The sequence below is a fragment of the Typha angustifolia genome, chromosome 14 (genome assembly GCF_048772165.1).
Source record: "Typha angustifolia cultivar Huaian chromosome 14, ASM4877216v1, whole genome shotgun sequence".
NCBI lineage: Eukaryota > Viridiplantae > Streptophyta > Magnoliopsida > Poales > Typhaceae > Typha > Typha angustifolia.
Window position 1 is genome coordinate 5,012,809 of NC_133252.1, and position 14,871 is coordinate 5,027,679.

A 14,871-nucleotide genomic window follows, 5' to 3' on the forward strand; every position below is an offset into this window, starting at 1 on the left:
TGGCCTCATAAACATTTGGACTCCTTCACCTTCAACTTATTGTTCTTTAAAATCTGTAACACTTTACGAAGGTGAGTGAGATGTTTTTTCCATGAGCGGTTGTACACAAGGATGTCGTTGAAGAAGACTAGCACAAACCGCCTCAATAACACCCTAAAGACATCATTCATTAAACCTTAGAAGGTGGAGGGGGCATCAGTGAGTTCGAAAGGCATGACCTTGAATGCATAATGCCTATCATGGGTGCAGAATGCAGTCTTGTGCACATTCTTGGGCCTTACACGAATTTGATGGTAGCCGGCTTGTAATTCTAACTTGCTGAAGTAAAAGGCCATCAAAAGCTCATCCAAGAGTTCTTCAATGACTAGTATAGGATACCTATCCTTCACCGTGATGTCATTGAGTGCATGGTAATCCATGAAAATGTCATGTCTCATCCTTCTTCTATACTAGGAGCACTAATAGGGAGTAAGAGCTTCGGCTCGATTAGATGATTTCGTTGTTCAGCATCTCCTTGACAAGTCTTATGATCTCCTTTGGCATAAATGGGTACCTATAGACCCGCACATTAGCTAGTTCTGCTCTGGGAGTAATCTCAATGCAGTGGTCTTCGGGTCGAGCCAACGGCATGCCGCGTGGCTCCTCAAACACCTTGCTGAATTCTTTCAGTAAGGTGGACAAATTAGTGGATACTTCTTCTTCCTTTACATAGCCTACTTGACTCTAGATCAATTCCACTAAAAGCCAATAGCATCCGGCCTTTGGCAGTCCCACCATTAGTTGAAGTTGCGCTCCAAGACATGGTCAAATTTCGTCTAACTGCACTCGTTTGTCACTTCATTTGAAGTCCATCCACATCTTCAAGAAGTCAAAGGTCATTGGGCCCAAGCTTTGCATCCATTGCATCCCCAATACAATGTCAGCCCCTCGTAAAGCCAGTGGGTGAAGATCCAAGGTGAAGGAATTGCCTTGAATCTTTAAAAGAACCCCTCGACATATGCTATTTGCTTGGAGAGTCGTGCCATCTCCCAATGCTACATCAAATCTTGAAGTAGCGTCTATAGCCATCCCTATCTCCTTGAGCACTCGCTCGTCTGTGAAGTTGTGCATGCTCTTGATGTCGATGAGAATCCTTACCATTTGATTATTCACTATGCCATCGACCTGCAACGTCCGAGGTGCATTGGCGCCAATGTAGGCATGCATGGATATCTCGGCGTGGATCTCCTCACTACCCTCCAATGCTTCTTGGTCTTCCGCCACATCCTCTAGTTCAGCTTCCATTATCTCCTCTTCCTCCACATTCTCTACTTCATCCAACACCATCACAGTAGCCGCCGGCCAAACACATTTGTGCTTGGGAGTGAATCGCCCATCACAATAAAAACATAGCCCTTTAGCTCTTCCCTCTTCAACTTAGGCTGGAGTAAGTCCTCATAGTAGTTCAAGAAGGTCCCCTCACTTCTGGTTGTGGCCGTGGAGGTATTCTTGCACCCGTTGCTCTCGGTGGAGGCGCCGACACATGATGTGTGGCTGCTATTTGCCGAGGCACTCCTCTAGATTCCGTGGTGCTCTAGCCCCCTTTTGCCACTATTCGTAGCTCTCAAAGCTTCTCTTCCATCAATTGAGCTATTGCAAAAGCCTCCAACAACATAATTGGTCGAGCGACCTTCACTTCAACTTGAATGGCCTATCAAAGGCCACTAATGAAGGTGCTCTTGAGTTGAGAATCCGATCAGCCCTACACTCGATTGCTAATTTGCTCAAACTCCTCTTGATATGCTCTCACCGTAGTCCTTTCAGTTAACTTGGTAAGAGCAGCTTGGAAATCCTCATAGCTGGAGGGTCCAAATCGGACGCAAATCGCGTCCACAAACTCCTCCCACGATCGATAGGGTTGAGCTCGATTTGTTGCCTGGTACCATCGAATGGCGGTGTCTTTGAGATGGAAAGATGCCAACAATACCTTTTGGGCATAGGTGTTCTTTGGTATTTGAAGAACTACTCCTCTCGGTAAACCCAATCGAGTGAGTCTCCTCCATTTAAGGGTGGGAAGTTGAGGCGAACCATCTCTGCACAGACACCTCGTTCTTCTTCTTCATATCGGTTGGGCCTCTATTCTCTTGGGTTAAATCCAGCATCCCTAGGATGGTGTCGTAGGGTTGCTGGTTCATCATAATTCGCTCACTCGTCATCATCACTGTAGAGTGATAAATCCGGTGCTCGATTATGGTGATGAACCGGCAGTGGTATATCACTGGGAAAGACTGGCAGTGGTACGTTGCACCTCTCGGCTGGTGTGGGCAGCAAGGGTGTTTTGGCATGTCCACCCATGGGATCTTCATGGTCTTCCTCCCACCTGGTATGGAGTGGTGGAGGCGATGTCCTTTAGCAAAAATGTGGTGCCCTTGGCGGTGTAGCCTGGGCTCGATTAGGGAACTCAGTCGTCGCCATACCCCTTAGTGCACCTAAAAGGGCTTGAGTCATGACTTCCATTGATGTTTACATAGCTCGTTGTGTCTCTATCATATCCGCAAACATCTTGATTAGATCTGAGTTTACTATAGAAGTCGTTGGAGATGTTTCAATCAGTGAGTTAGGGTTAGCATTTGATCTGATAATCTTCATGGCTTCTCCCTCCACGGAGGTGCCTTCATTGGGTCTTGATACCATGGATCTCGTGGTGGGCATGGTGGCTAAAGAACGGTGGCTCTGATACCACTTGTTATTGTCCAAACGTTCGCTTTCCAATCTGGATAGAATGCAGGAAAGCAGCCCGTGCAGTCCAGATATTCTACAGTAGTCAGAATATTATTAAACCAAGGGTGGTTGATCTGTAACTTCCTGATCTACGTTTTTTATAATTACACCCTTTGCATATCCAGACTGCAACTAAGATGAAAATACATAAAAGTGGAGTGATGGTGGAAGTGACGGGTGGTGGTGAAGGTAAGGTTAAGGATAATAATGATGATAAGGGTGGATGGTTTGAGATGTTTAGGGGATAAGGATGAAGAGGGAGAAGGGGCTGAGATCCTAAAGAGGAGGGAGGACTTAATAGACGAGGGAGATTAGGAGTTCACCGTCGTCGAGATGGCGCACAACTAGGGTGTGAAAGAAGGGGGAGGGAGATTAGGGTAGAGAGGATAGAAAAGAGATAGAACTCAATATTTATTCATCATAATCTTTTTAGTTGCCATCCACATCTTAAGAGGCTAACCAAACAAGCTAAATTTGACAATTATTAGCCCTAGAAATAGTTAATTCTTGCCGACTGCGTACGAATGGGGTTGAGCGCTTTCGAACGCGTATTTTGCATTCTCTTGTCGATGCAAACATATGCAGGCGTTCGCACTAGGGCATTCGAACGGGGTGTGCGCGTTCAAACACACAAATTGCATTCTCTGTCGATGTGAATGCCTGCAGGCGTTCGCAAGGGAGTTCGCAAGGGCGTTCGAATGCACCCCCTCCCACATTCGAACGCGACATTCAAAATCCTTATTTTTCTAGAATAAATAACTAAACACAATAAGAAAAGACTTCCATAGGGTGTATCCATGCTCGAGACGACTCGGTGAAGTCCGAACCACATCAAAACCCGATCCTGATCCATGCCTAATTTGGATCAACCGATTCAGATCAGGATTGACCAATATTAGTTAAACAAGGTCAGATGGATCTGACTCAGAGGGCATCAATTATTGATGTCCTTAAGCCAAACCACTTTTTTACTATTTTCTTCTCACTCTCTCTTTCTTTCTCTCTTTCACTCATTTCTCATTTTCTTCTCACTCTCTTAGTCTTTCTAACAGAGAGATCTAGCTCCAACGAACTTTGGCGAACTCTACTAATGCAGATCTAGCTCTGACAAACTCTAGTATATAATTTTTTCTCAATTTTTTAATTTTTTTTACCCTTTCTTTCTCTCTCTCTCTTCTTTTTTCTTTCTTCTTCTCCTTCACTGCACCATAATTTTTCACTTTTCTTTTGGTTTTCTTTCTCTCTTTCTAATCTATTCTATTTAGTGAAAGTCAAGAAGAAATTTTTTTTCTCTTTTGATATTCTTCTCTTTGATCTCTTCTTCTTTTTCTTCTCTTATTGATTTTTTTTCCAAATAATAACTCTCTATAATCTAAATTGTTCTTTGCTGAATTTACCAAAATTATAATTAAATATTTGCTGAATTATTTAATTTGCTGAAATTAAGATTAAATATTTTTCTGAAATTAAAATTAAATATTTGCTGAAATTTAAATTAAATATCTACTAATTTATTTTAATTTGCTAAAATTATAGTATTTAATTCATATATTATCACATGAAATAATATCTACATGAAATCCAAATAAATATTTACTGAACCTAAAATTGAGATTAAATATTTAGTGAATCATTTAATTTACTGAAATTAAGATTAAATATTTAATAAATTATATTTTTATTTTATTTTTGAATTATTTAATTTGTTGAAATTGTTTTTTTTAATTTTTAAACTATAATTCATATTTTTAATTTGATCTCTAGTTAGGTGTTTACATTAAAATTAAAATGGCTCCAAAAAAAAAAATTCACAAGATAAAGACATTGGTTGGCAACATTATGTTGCTCTTAGCCAAGATAAAAAGTGTGTCAAATACAACTGGTGTGGAAAGAAAATGAGTGACCGTGTCAGCCATATGAAAGAATATTTGATTGGAAGACAAAAAAAAATTAGCAGCTTGCATTCAAGTTAGTTTGAAAGTCAAAAGAGAAATATTGACTCATCTAATAAACAAAAATAAGGATAAACAAATGTTGAATCAAGAATTGATATATGACCATGAAAATATTAATAATGATAGCAATGAGTAGAGTGGGGAGGATGATGAGAAGAAACAGATAAGAATGACAATGAAAGAAAACAGAAATACATAAAAATATGAAGAGATAAAAAGAAATAGTGGTCGACTTGGTGGTAGCTTTTAAAAATTTAGATCAGTTCATCTATAGGAAGAAGGAGAATATGAAGGCAGTAGTTCTAAGACTCCTGATATTACGAGTTTTACAATAAAGTCTAAAAATATTTGATCAATAGATACATATATTCAGAGAAAAATAAGTCATACACAGACTATTATCAAGATAGCTCTTAAAGTAATAGAAAGATGCAAAGAAATATATTGGTAGGGCTATCTTTCTTTAAATTCTTTTTTTACAATCATATTTGTTTCAATATAACTGATAGCCTTTATTATCACACAATGGTAAATATTATACAATCAGTAGAGCCTGATCTTCCGCCTCTTAGTTCAAAAGATATTGTTATTAAATATTGTGAGCAAAAGTTATAAAAAGTGGTAGAAGTTGATTGACTCCAGATGAAATAAACAACTACATAAAAATATACACGCTATTGGTAAGCATTAGTTTATTAATTTATTTTTTAAAAATACTTTGAGATTTGAATTCTTACAAATTTTAAATTACAAATTTCTATAGGATATTTTCCAAGTCTCAAATTTTAACTCTTTACAAATGTCATTAATGATACTATAGTATTGCTATGGGTTAGAAAAGTAATTAGTATATTAGAGTTTGTTATTTATAAGCAAATCATTTGAGATAGAGAAGTGAGTTATTATTTAATTGAATAATTTTATTATTAATTATTTAAAGTTTTAATATATTCAATTTTTTATAAAATGTATTCAATAATATAAATCAGATGAAAAAATATAAATTGAGAGTTGGTCAATTTAGTACTACTAAAGTTGCTGCAGTTATATCTTATAATAGTTAACTGAATGATGGTCAATTAATGAATGGGAGGAGGCACCAAATTTGATACCAATAGCAAAGAAGATTTTAAGTCAAATTGTGTTTTCATCATAGTGTGAAAGAAATTGGACTACCTTTTATTTAGTTATAATAAAACACGTAATCAATTGACAATGTTGAGTTTAGAGAAATTAGTATTTTGCCATTATTATATAAAATTAAGAGAGAGAAATTTAAAACGAAAGATAAAAAATGATCAATTGATTGATTTAAATCATATTTTACCTTGACTCCATGGATCGAAGAAGTGGAAGATAGATTATTAGATAATAAAGATAACTCAAGGTTAGATGAGGCATTAGAGGAGATCATGACGAGAGCAGAAGCTGGTACAAAGTCATTCGACGACGAGAGATAGTATAGCTACTAGTGCTAGTAATAATCTTGATGATCCTGATGATACAAGTTAAGAAGACATATATATTGAAGATAGAGAAACTAAGAATGTATATATATATATATATATATATATATATATATATATATATCAACGACATCGTTATCAAGATGTTGCTTCCTATGACTATAGTTCATTAAGTATTAATTGTTTGGAACCATCACATGATTCATATGTTGGTTATTATCATCCTTAGTGTTCTTAGACATAAGATCCATATATTAATTATTATTCACCTCAAAGACAACAAGATCTATTTATTATGAATGATATGATACAATTACTCTTTGGAGCACTAGGCCCTAAACATCATTATTTATAAACTTATGGTGATTATGATGAAAACAACCATAGGGATTTACGAGAGCCAACTCAGTATTCATCAAAGTTTTAATTTTTGAGTAAATTAGTACTTTTCTTTGATTTTTAGGGCTCATATGTCAATAATTATTATTTTCTTTGTCTTTTGTCATGTTTTCTAAATTTTTAAAATATTTCTGTATTTTCAAATAATATTTAGAATTTCTTGTAATTAAAAAAATCTAATCCTATCTAGGCGACTATATGGTCGATTCGGCCGATATGTATCATTTTTGCGAAAGGTCGATCTCGATCCTGATTTTTTAAATCTTAGTTTTATCATAAATTGTCAAATTGAGAGATTGTTAGGTTTTATTAAGTTATATAATTGGTAAATTATATTTTAAAACATAATTTTTGTTCATGTAATGTGTCTAAATTCTATGTACGAGCATATGCAAGAGTTGTGACAAGTTATGAGATATTTGATAAAGAATATTGATATAGAGATAGATCTAAATGAGATTGGTTCAACTATTGAGTCCATTATAGTAGATCTAAATGAGATGTTTAGATGCCAAAAAAAACCCTCACATTCTTCGTAGCAAATCTAGCATTGTTCGGGTTTTTGTGCAGCTTTGATGTTGAGGGAAGAGAAAGGGGAGCAACAGGAGAAAATGGAAGAGAAGAAAGATGAACAAAGGTTGTGGAAGAGGAGAAAGAGAAGGCTAATGAAGAGCAATAGGAAGAGAAAGAAAACAAGAAGATAAAATGAATGAGAAAGGAGAGGAAGAGAAGAAGAGAGGAAAGAGAACGATGAGGATGAGGAAGAGGGGAGGAAAAAAAAAGTAGAGAAAAGGAAGAAAGAGAATGTTGATCTAGAGGTGTTACATATCAATATTTCTTTGGTAAACTTATAATTAGATGTCATAATGAGAAAACTAAAATGTGTTATAAAGTTGGATCCACTATTTATTATCTAACTTATTGATTTAGTAGAGAAAATTGTGACCTGAATGAATACAAATATGTACTGAAAGCCTAAAATACATATTTAAAACATTCACAATCAGCTAACTTATTACAACTTTGTATAATACTAGAATCCCTCTTCTCAAGCTCATAGAGGTAGCTCTACAACCACTTATAAGATTCTTTATAGCTATCATGAATCTATTGCACTGCTTTACGTTTAGTGCAATATGTCTTATAGTAACCTATTGAAACTCTAAATTTATTTTTTTATATGTCCACTTGAATCATCTTAATTGTGTATGTTTTAGTATTTTTTAACATTTGCTTATGCACTTCTTTCCATATGAACAAATTTGTACATTATATATGATCCCTCTTAGATATACCTCTACTACATGCGTATTATTCGATAATGATCCTAAATGTATTTACACTTAACAACTTTATAGTGTTTCTCTCTTATGGACATTCTTCTGAATTGCATCGAGCAACAATCTTACGTAAATTAGTTCTAACCAATTTAAATTTAAATATATATTTGATAGCAAACAATATTAGTGCTTTTACAAACTCTAATAAGTTTTGAAAAATCTTCCCAATAAAAAAATATTATCTGAGATAAATTATAACATCTTAGCTTTATGAGTTTCTAAATATTATGTATGAGATTCTACATATTCATCAATACCTTTACTTGATATGGATATATCTAAACTAAGCTAATAGTCACCATCAGTTGATATGAGTATATTTACAAGCGAATGATTCTACGTTCATCATAAAGTTGGATGCATAAGTTTATCAACATATCATTTTTATTGGTTAGTGATAGTTCAATAGAATCCAAAAAACAAGAAAAAAAAAACTCTTCATGAAGATTCGGACATGCTTTATCATTTAAAAATAAATTGATCGAATCAATAATAGATAAATCTTGACTAAAATTCTTGTTGGGTTTGCCATTACTATCCTGTGGATCAATAATATTTATTGTAACAATATTATGAGAATTACATATAGAAAAATTAACTTTACTATCATGTATATATTGTCCATTAAATGCAAATGATTGATTAGTAGGATGATTGAGATGTTGTATATATTGTCCATTAAATGCAAATGATTGATTAGTAGGATGATTGAGATGTCATAACCCTCGTGCCTCTAAATGATTCAAATTAATATTACTAGGATTAGACTGCTCATGCATGGAATTTTGTCCCTGGATTGATCTAATATAGAAAAATAATCACAATTAATGCAAACAATTGCTTAATATACGGAATATGTAATTTACTTATGTATTTTGTTGTAGTATAACTAATGTATATATGTTCAACAATTAATTTAATCTACATAATTTAGTTATGAAGTTCGTTGTAATTTAACTAATGTACATATTTCCAATTTTAACAAATTTTCATCCTTAAAATCCGAAATATATAATTTAGTTAAAATTAATTATAATTTGGCAGTGTTATTTTGCTGCATATATTTAAGTGCAACACATTAGGTATTTAAATTACGTCCCAAGCAATAGTTTAACTTAATAGAATAATAGTAAGAGATCATATATCTTCAGAAAATCATTATTTTTAAAAAATATTAATAAATACACTGTGATTATCGGAATAGAATATGTACTTCAAAATTCAAATTGATTTTAGAGTCACTTAGAAGTATCTAACTTAGACTTCAAATCTAACGAATTGTATTATTGGACCGCACTCGTACTGCCAAAATATCTTAATTTTGTCCAAAACAATAGCACAATTAAACAAAAAACAGAATACTTCGTTATAATCAGATGGTTCCCTTACTCTTAAAATTATAATAAATGAGGGCAGGATAAGATGAAGGAAAAAAAAAAAAAATCGAAGGCTGTTAAGTGTAAATTTCATTTTAGTGTTGATTAATTAACGCATTCTTAACTGCGTGATCCGATCCGAAACAGTTTTTGGTCAGGTTCGTAACTTTCAGGGGGATTTGCAAAAAATCTAACTAATGGATTTTCCTTAACTTTCTAATGAATTTAAGATCATAGGGTTTAGATGATTAGATCTTGAAATATCGATCGAACAGTGGTTAAAGGTCAATTAAACTCTAGCTTGCTAGATATATGCTATGTTAATTCCTTAGTGTGAAGGGAGAGAAGTTGTTATAGAAGAGGGGGATTAAGAGTTAGAGGAAGCCGACCAAAGACTTAGGTGGAAGAGGGTGCCAATGGCCAGAGAAAGTTGAGAAGAAGATAAAGGCACAATGTTAATTTTAATGATCAGATAAACTTTAATTAGAGTTTTCTTTACATATTTATAGAGGTTCATCCTAAACCCATCAACTAAGTTAAAAAATCCTAACAAACTAACAACTTTAGTCGCGGTACGTTCAAACACGATTGGTCGCGTTTGAACACGGAATTACAATTCTATGTCGTTGCAAATGTGTGCAGGCGTTCGAATGATCGTGTTCGAATAGCCCGATTTCATTCGAATACATAATTTGCGTTCTTTGTTTTTATGAACGCGTGTAGGCGTTCGAACGCCCCTCGGCAAAAATCCTTTTATTTATTTTTAATAAAACTCAACTATATAGATAGGCTTATCCCAATTAACTTAATATCTCAAGTGATATTGATAAGAGTTATCAAATGTCACATTTACGAATAAAAAGCTCGACCAGAACTAAGCCGCTTATAAGCTATAAATCCGGGATTTCCCTCGAAATAGCATATATATAACAAAAGAAGTATAAGTAACTGCTACCGTGGTCCCCCCAAAAGTCGGTCTTTCGGATTGGCAAAGAAAAACGAATCTCATAAATTATATACCACTAGCGAATAGATAAAATTAGTCAAGTCCATTCCAATCTTTTGTACGAAATTTTAAAACGAGTCCCCAAACAACACACGTTATTAATTTTATTTATTTGTTCCTCTCTCTCTCTCTCTCTCTCTCTCTTTCTTTCTCTCTCTTCTCTAGTTTCTTTCTCTCTCTGGATTTCTGGAGGTAGACGTCAGGGGAAGCGGGTGGTTGGTTTCCATTCTCTCTCTCTTTGCTCTCAACAAAGAGTCGCATCCTCTTCTTCTTCTCTCTCTCATTTATCCTCATCTCTCGCGTTTCCTCCACACGATTATTTTTTGTTTCGTTTCACTTAGTAGTAGTATTAGTAATCGTATAGCGTTGCCCTTGGGGTTTGTGTCCGACTTCAAAAGAGGAAGGGGTAATGGCGAGCCTTCCGCAGCCTAATCCGGCGGCGAGCAAGATCCTGCTCCGCTCTTCCAACCCCGTGTTTTTGTCCTCGAATCGAAGCCTCCTCTTGGGGGATATTGGCGCTCTCTCGCGCAACCCAAGGCGGCTGAGGCAAGTGAGTGCTCGTAGGCGGAGCTGGTACTTGTCGTCGGTAAAAGCTGCGCTTGATTTGGATGGCGGATCCGGTGCTTCTCTTAAGGCAGTTGGGGTGTCTCAGATGAGGAAGAAAGATGATCTGCCTATTAAGGTATCTTCTTTTTCTCTGTTTTGATGCAAAGGGTCAGTTTGAGTTTTTTCGATCAAGTGCTCACGAGTTTAAAGTAGACCTACGTAAGTTGAACGCTCTGTTTTTGGCAACAACAGTTCCATTTTGATCTCTTATAGTGATAGACCTTTGGCGTCGTTGATTCGTTTGAAAGGAACTGCTATGTAATCAGAGCAAATCTATTTCATTCAAGGCGCTTGGTGGATTTAGAGTCTCACCGGCTAGGTGGTTGGGAACTATTGGTTCACTGCGGGGAAGCATTTTAACCTCAATCTAGTCGATAAATTACCATACTGTTGGCCACTTTGAGTCGTCACATTGATACATTAAATTCTTTTTTGAAGTTGCTTTTGACGTTGACATAGCATTTTGGGCTCATCGATTTAATACATAAAAAGAGGCTCCTTTTAAGTACATTATTATACTATGTCCTGAATGGTATTCAGATTGCCAACATATATGTTGATATTTTTACTGATTATTTCCAACATGTAAACATGTTTACTAGGGTGCCCAAGATGCATAGGATATCATAAATGCAAAAAAATATCATGATTTTGGATTTCCTTTTGAAGGTTAGAGTTTCACTCAACAAAAGTATAATTCTTTTGATGTTGAAATTCATTATTTTCAGTAGAAAACCATAGAGCTAAATCCCTTGTTCTGACGTCCTCTCTTGATTCGTCTTTCTTTTCTTGAGTTTAGCTTGCAAAAGTTTCATGAACCCATAATGAATTCTTTGTTATGCTTATCTAAATAGTTCTAGTCTTTCTGAAAATAATTATATTTTCCACTAAGCATATATTAGTTGCAATAAGCATTAAGTGAGTTTTCACACTGACGATCTTACTTGTAGTGTTTTCACATGGATCTAAGTATCAAACTAAGAATATCATGGTTAAGTTCCTTGAAGTTGATTGAAAAGAAATAGAGATACAAAAGTTGCTCTTTGTGTACTGTGAACATTATTTTGTACTTTGTTTCTTTCTATTTATTCAATAAGTTTGCTATTTATTTAGATTGGTTCAACATTATTTTTCGTTTTGATTGTCAATGGTCTATACTCTAGAGGACATGGAATTTGTGAAATACTAATGTCATTTTTGGAACATCAATTGAGCATAGAAAAGCTGAATCCAGAAACATAATTGCATAAAGAACCATAAAGAGAAAGAGTTGATTAATTCCTAATAAATGGATGCAATTTGGATGTTATTGGTATGAGAACTAAGGCCACCTTTCTTATTCACCCTTACTATATGGATGTTGATTGGCCTGATGTTTCTTCCTTTCTCTTTCTTATTGGGATATACTTGGGATATATAACCAACAAATGAGAAGATTTTTGGGAGGCTCTACAACAATGGTTGATTTGAGGCCCTTTTGGCTGATTGTGTTTTGTCCTTGCTATATATATATTTATATATATTGAGAGCATGCTTTGATTGTGTTAGAAGTTACAAGGCTGCTTGTCTTTGCTTCTCCACAAGCTCTGTAAGTTCACCTGTGTCTTTCCTTTAAACCCCCCCTTAGTAACCCAAATTCCTCTATCATAATCTTTTCCAAAATATCTTCTAGGTACATCCAAATAAATGTTCAGTGCCAAATTTTCCTTGTTGCGAACTTCTTCATAAATACAGCATCAAATCTTTGTTTCCTCAATCTGTTAATTAGTATCCCTGCTCCCATATGCTTAGCTTTATAACATGTGTCAACAATATTACCAGGAGAGGCCAAATTTTGATATTTTATATTCACACTTCAAAACTTTAAGAAATATCAAGCAATGCTATATGGAAAATCATCTAATCTTATGTTAGTATCATTGAGAAGACATTGGTGCTTCAACAAGAAACTATGTTTCTAATGTGACATTGAACTAATGATCTGTAAATTACATCAAATTAAGGAGAATTGATCTCCATCATTATCCATAATACTTAAATGTTGGTGTACACGTGTATACATGAATGAATTAGAGGAGTATCCAATGATAGATCTTATGTTTCTCATGTCAAATTCTTCTTGATACCTAATATGTTCTTGGGGTACAGTGTTGGAATTGTTATAAATTTATTTGATATAAGGTTTATAAGAATTTCTGACTTGGAGAAAATCTAAGAATTTCATGCTTATGTCATTTTGATGAATTGTTGATTTTTAACAGCTGAAATAAAAATGCAGTAAAATTTTCAAGTTCTCTATTGGATTCTGTTATTAGTTGTATACATCTATATTGCACATAAGTGGTACCAAGGCTAGGTTTAGACTCTAGGCCTATAAGTTATTGCTAAAAGTTCAGCATTAGCCTGATTTTTTCCTATTCCAGGTTGCCAACTATATATCAATAATGGAACTTAGCTTGTATATCCCTTTTGATCCTTGGTTTCTTGCTACTTCCTTCCCTTCAATTACTAGGTTCTAGTCTTATTTTTTTTTCTGAAACTTTACCTTTTCCTAGTTATCTAGAATTTTGTAGTGAAACAAGTGTTGCAGTGACGTATAGAGTTTAACTTGTTATATGCGAGCATCCTCTCATCTTTCTTGTGGTTTAGTTTCTATTGCTGGATGTTAGTTCATATTGATGCATTTGGTGAGAGATGCAAAACTAGAATGCACAACATGGGCTACCTTTTATAGTTCTTAGTTCTTATTTCCATTCACTTATTCAATAACCCTGCACCGAAATAAATAAGCTAAAGAGTCCTGTAGGCAAAGATTGCAGTGCAGTGGCATGAGGTATTCTGATATTGGCTTGGCATGCCCCAGCGCCGCAAGCACACACAAATATGACCTTGGTATACTCTTAATGAAGGTCCCTCAGCACTTGATATTAGTGTTATACATCCAATTTTGTGTAGAAATAGGAATATGAATCACTGTCAAAGTAGAAAAGTGTCCTGAAGCTAGAAGTTGCTTATACATTCAAATCACATTTGACGACAAAGGTAGATCTACTTAAATCATATAGCAATTAAAATTCAATTTGATGATTTTCTCCGGTTTCTTTCTTCAGATTTTTTCTTTCAAAATTTTGGGCCAAAGGTTGGAAAGATACTATTTTTGTATTACTATATATGATTGCAAATGACCTATATGGAGTAGATTTACACTGATTCTATGTCAATTTGACTCCAACTTTATTATTTTTCTACATTATCAATTTCAAAATTAGGGTAGAAAATTTGGGGAAAGTCCAAAATTTCTATTTATTAGGAAATTTCATCCAATAAATGCAATTGGGTTAAAATTAATCCATATGCAGTACATTCACTCTACTTCAAGCTTACAACTATTAAGCACAAATTTGATGATTTCATTTCTGATGTTTTCTTAATTTTGCTTAATTAAGCTCAACGTGAAGTGGCAGGAGTATCTTGGCATGGTCGCGTGCCACGTGCTGGCACTCCATCGACACTATTCGTGTTGACTGGCTTGATAATGCTTACCTGAAGGCACTAATAGGTTCTTCTATTCTAGAAGTGACTGCAAAGAAACTAGTTGTTGCCACAACAACCATCATGCAAAATCTAGTTTTTTATTTTTATTTTTTTATAATAAATTTCTGGGATAACATCAATGTTCTAAAGGTGGATAAAATATGTGTTCAGTTGGCTGTATGTAACATACACTCCTAGAGTGTTTTTGTGTTTCTACATATATAGCTCCAATCTTTGAAGGTTCAGATGCTATATTGAGATATGCATTCCAAAATCTTAAGTACTCAGTTCACATTATAAGTACATCTATTTATCCCTTAAGTTTTACCAAATGCCCTTCCTTATTAAACCCAACTAACTTTGTGATTTGTCCTATTTTAGTTCCTTTTTTATTTTATGGAATAAATTAAAGCCTTATTATACCTTGAT

At 34.6% G+C, this 14,871-nt stretch overlaps 1 protein-coding gene across 2 annotated transcripts in view; it reads left to right on the forward strand.

Moving 5' to 3' along the window:
- Nucleotides 1-10,515: 10,515 nt before the first annotated feature.
- Nucleotides 10,516-14,871, forward strand: part of LOC140775561 (ferredoxin-dependent glutamate synthase, chloroplastic) — a 35,034-nt gene continuing 30,678 nt past the window's right edge. Inside the window, exon 1 of one of the 2 annotated variants that reach the window (XM_073118939.1) lies at nt 10,516-10,984. In XM_073118939.1, coding sequence (XP_072975040.1) covers nt 10,712-10,984 — 273 coding nt within the window. In that variant the 5' untranslated portion in view covers nt 10,516-10,711. The remainder of the gene's footprint in view (nt 10,985-14,871) is intronic. The other variant, XM_073118938.1, reaches the window with a different exon arrangement.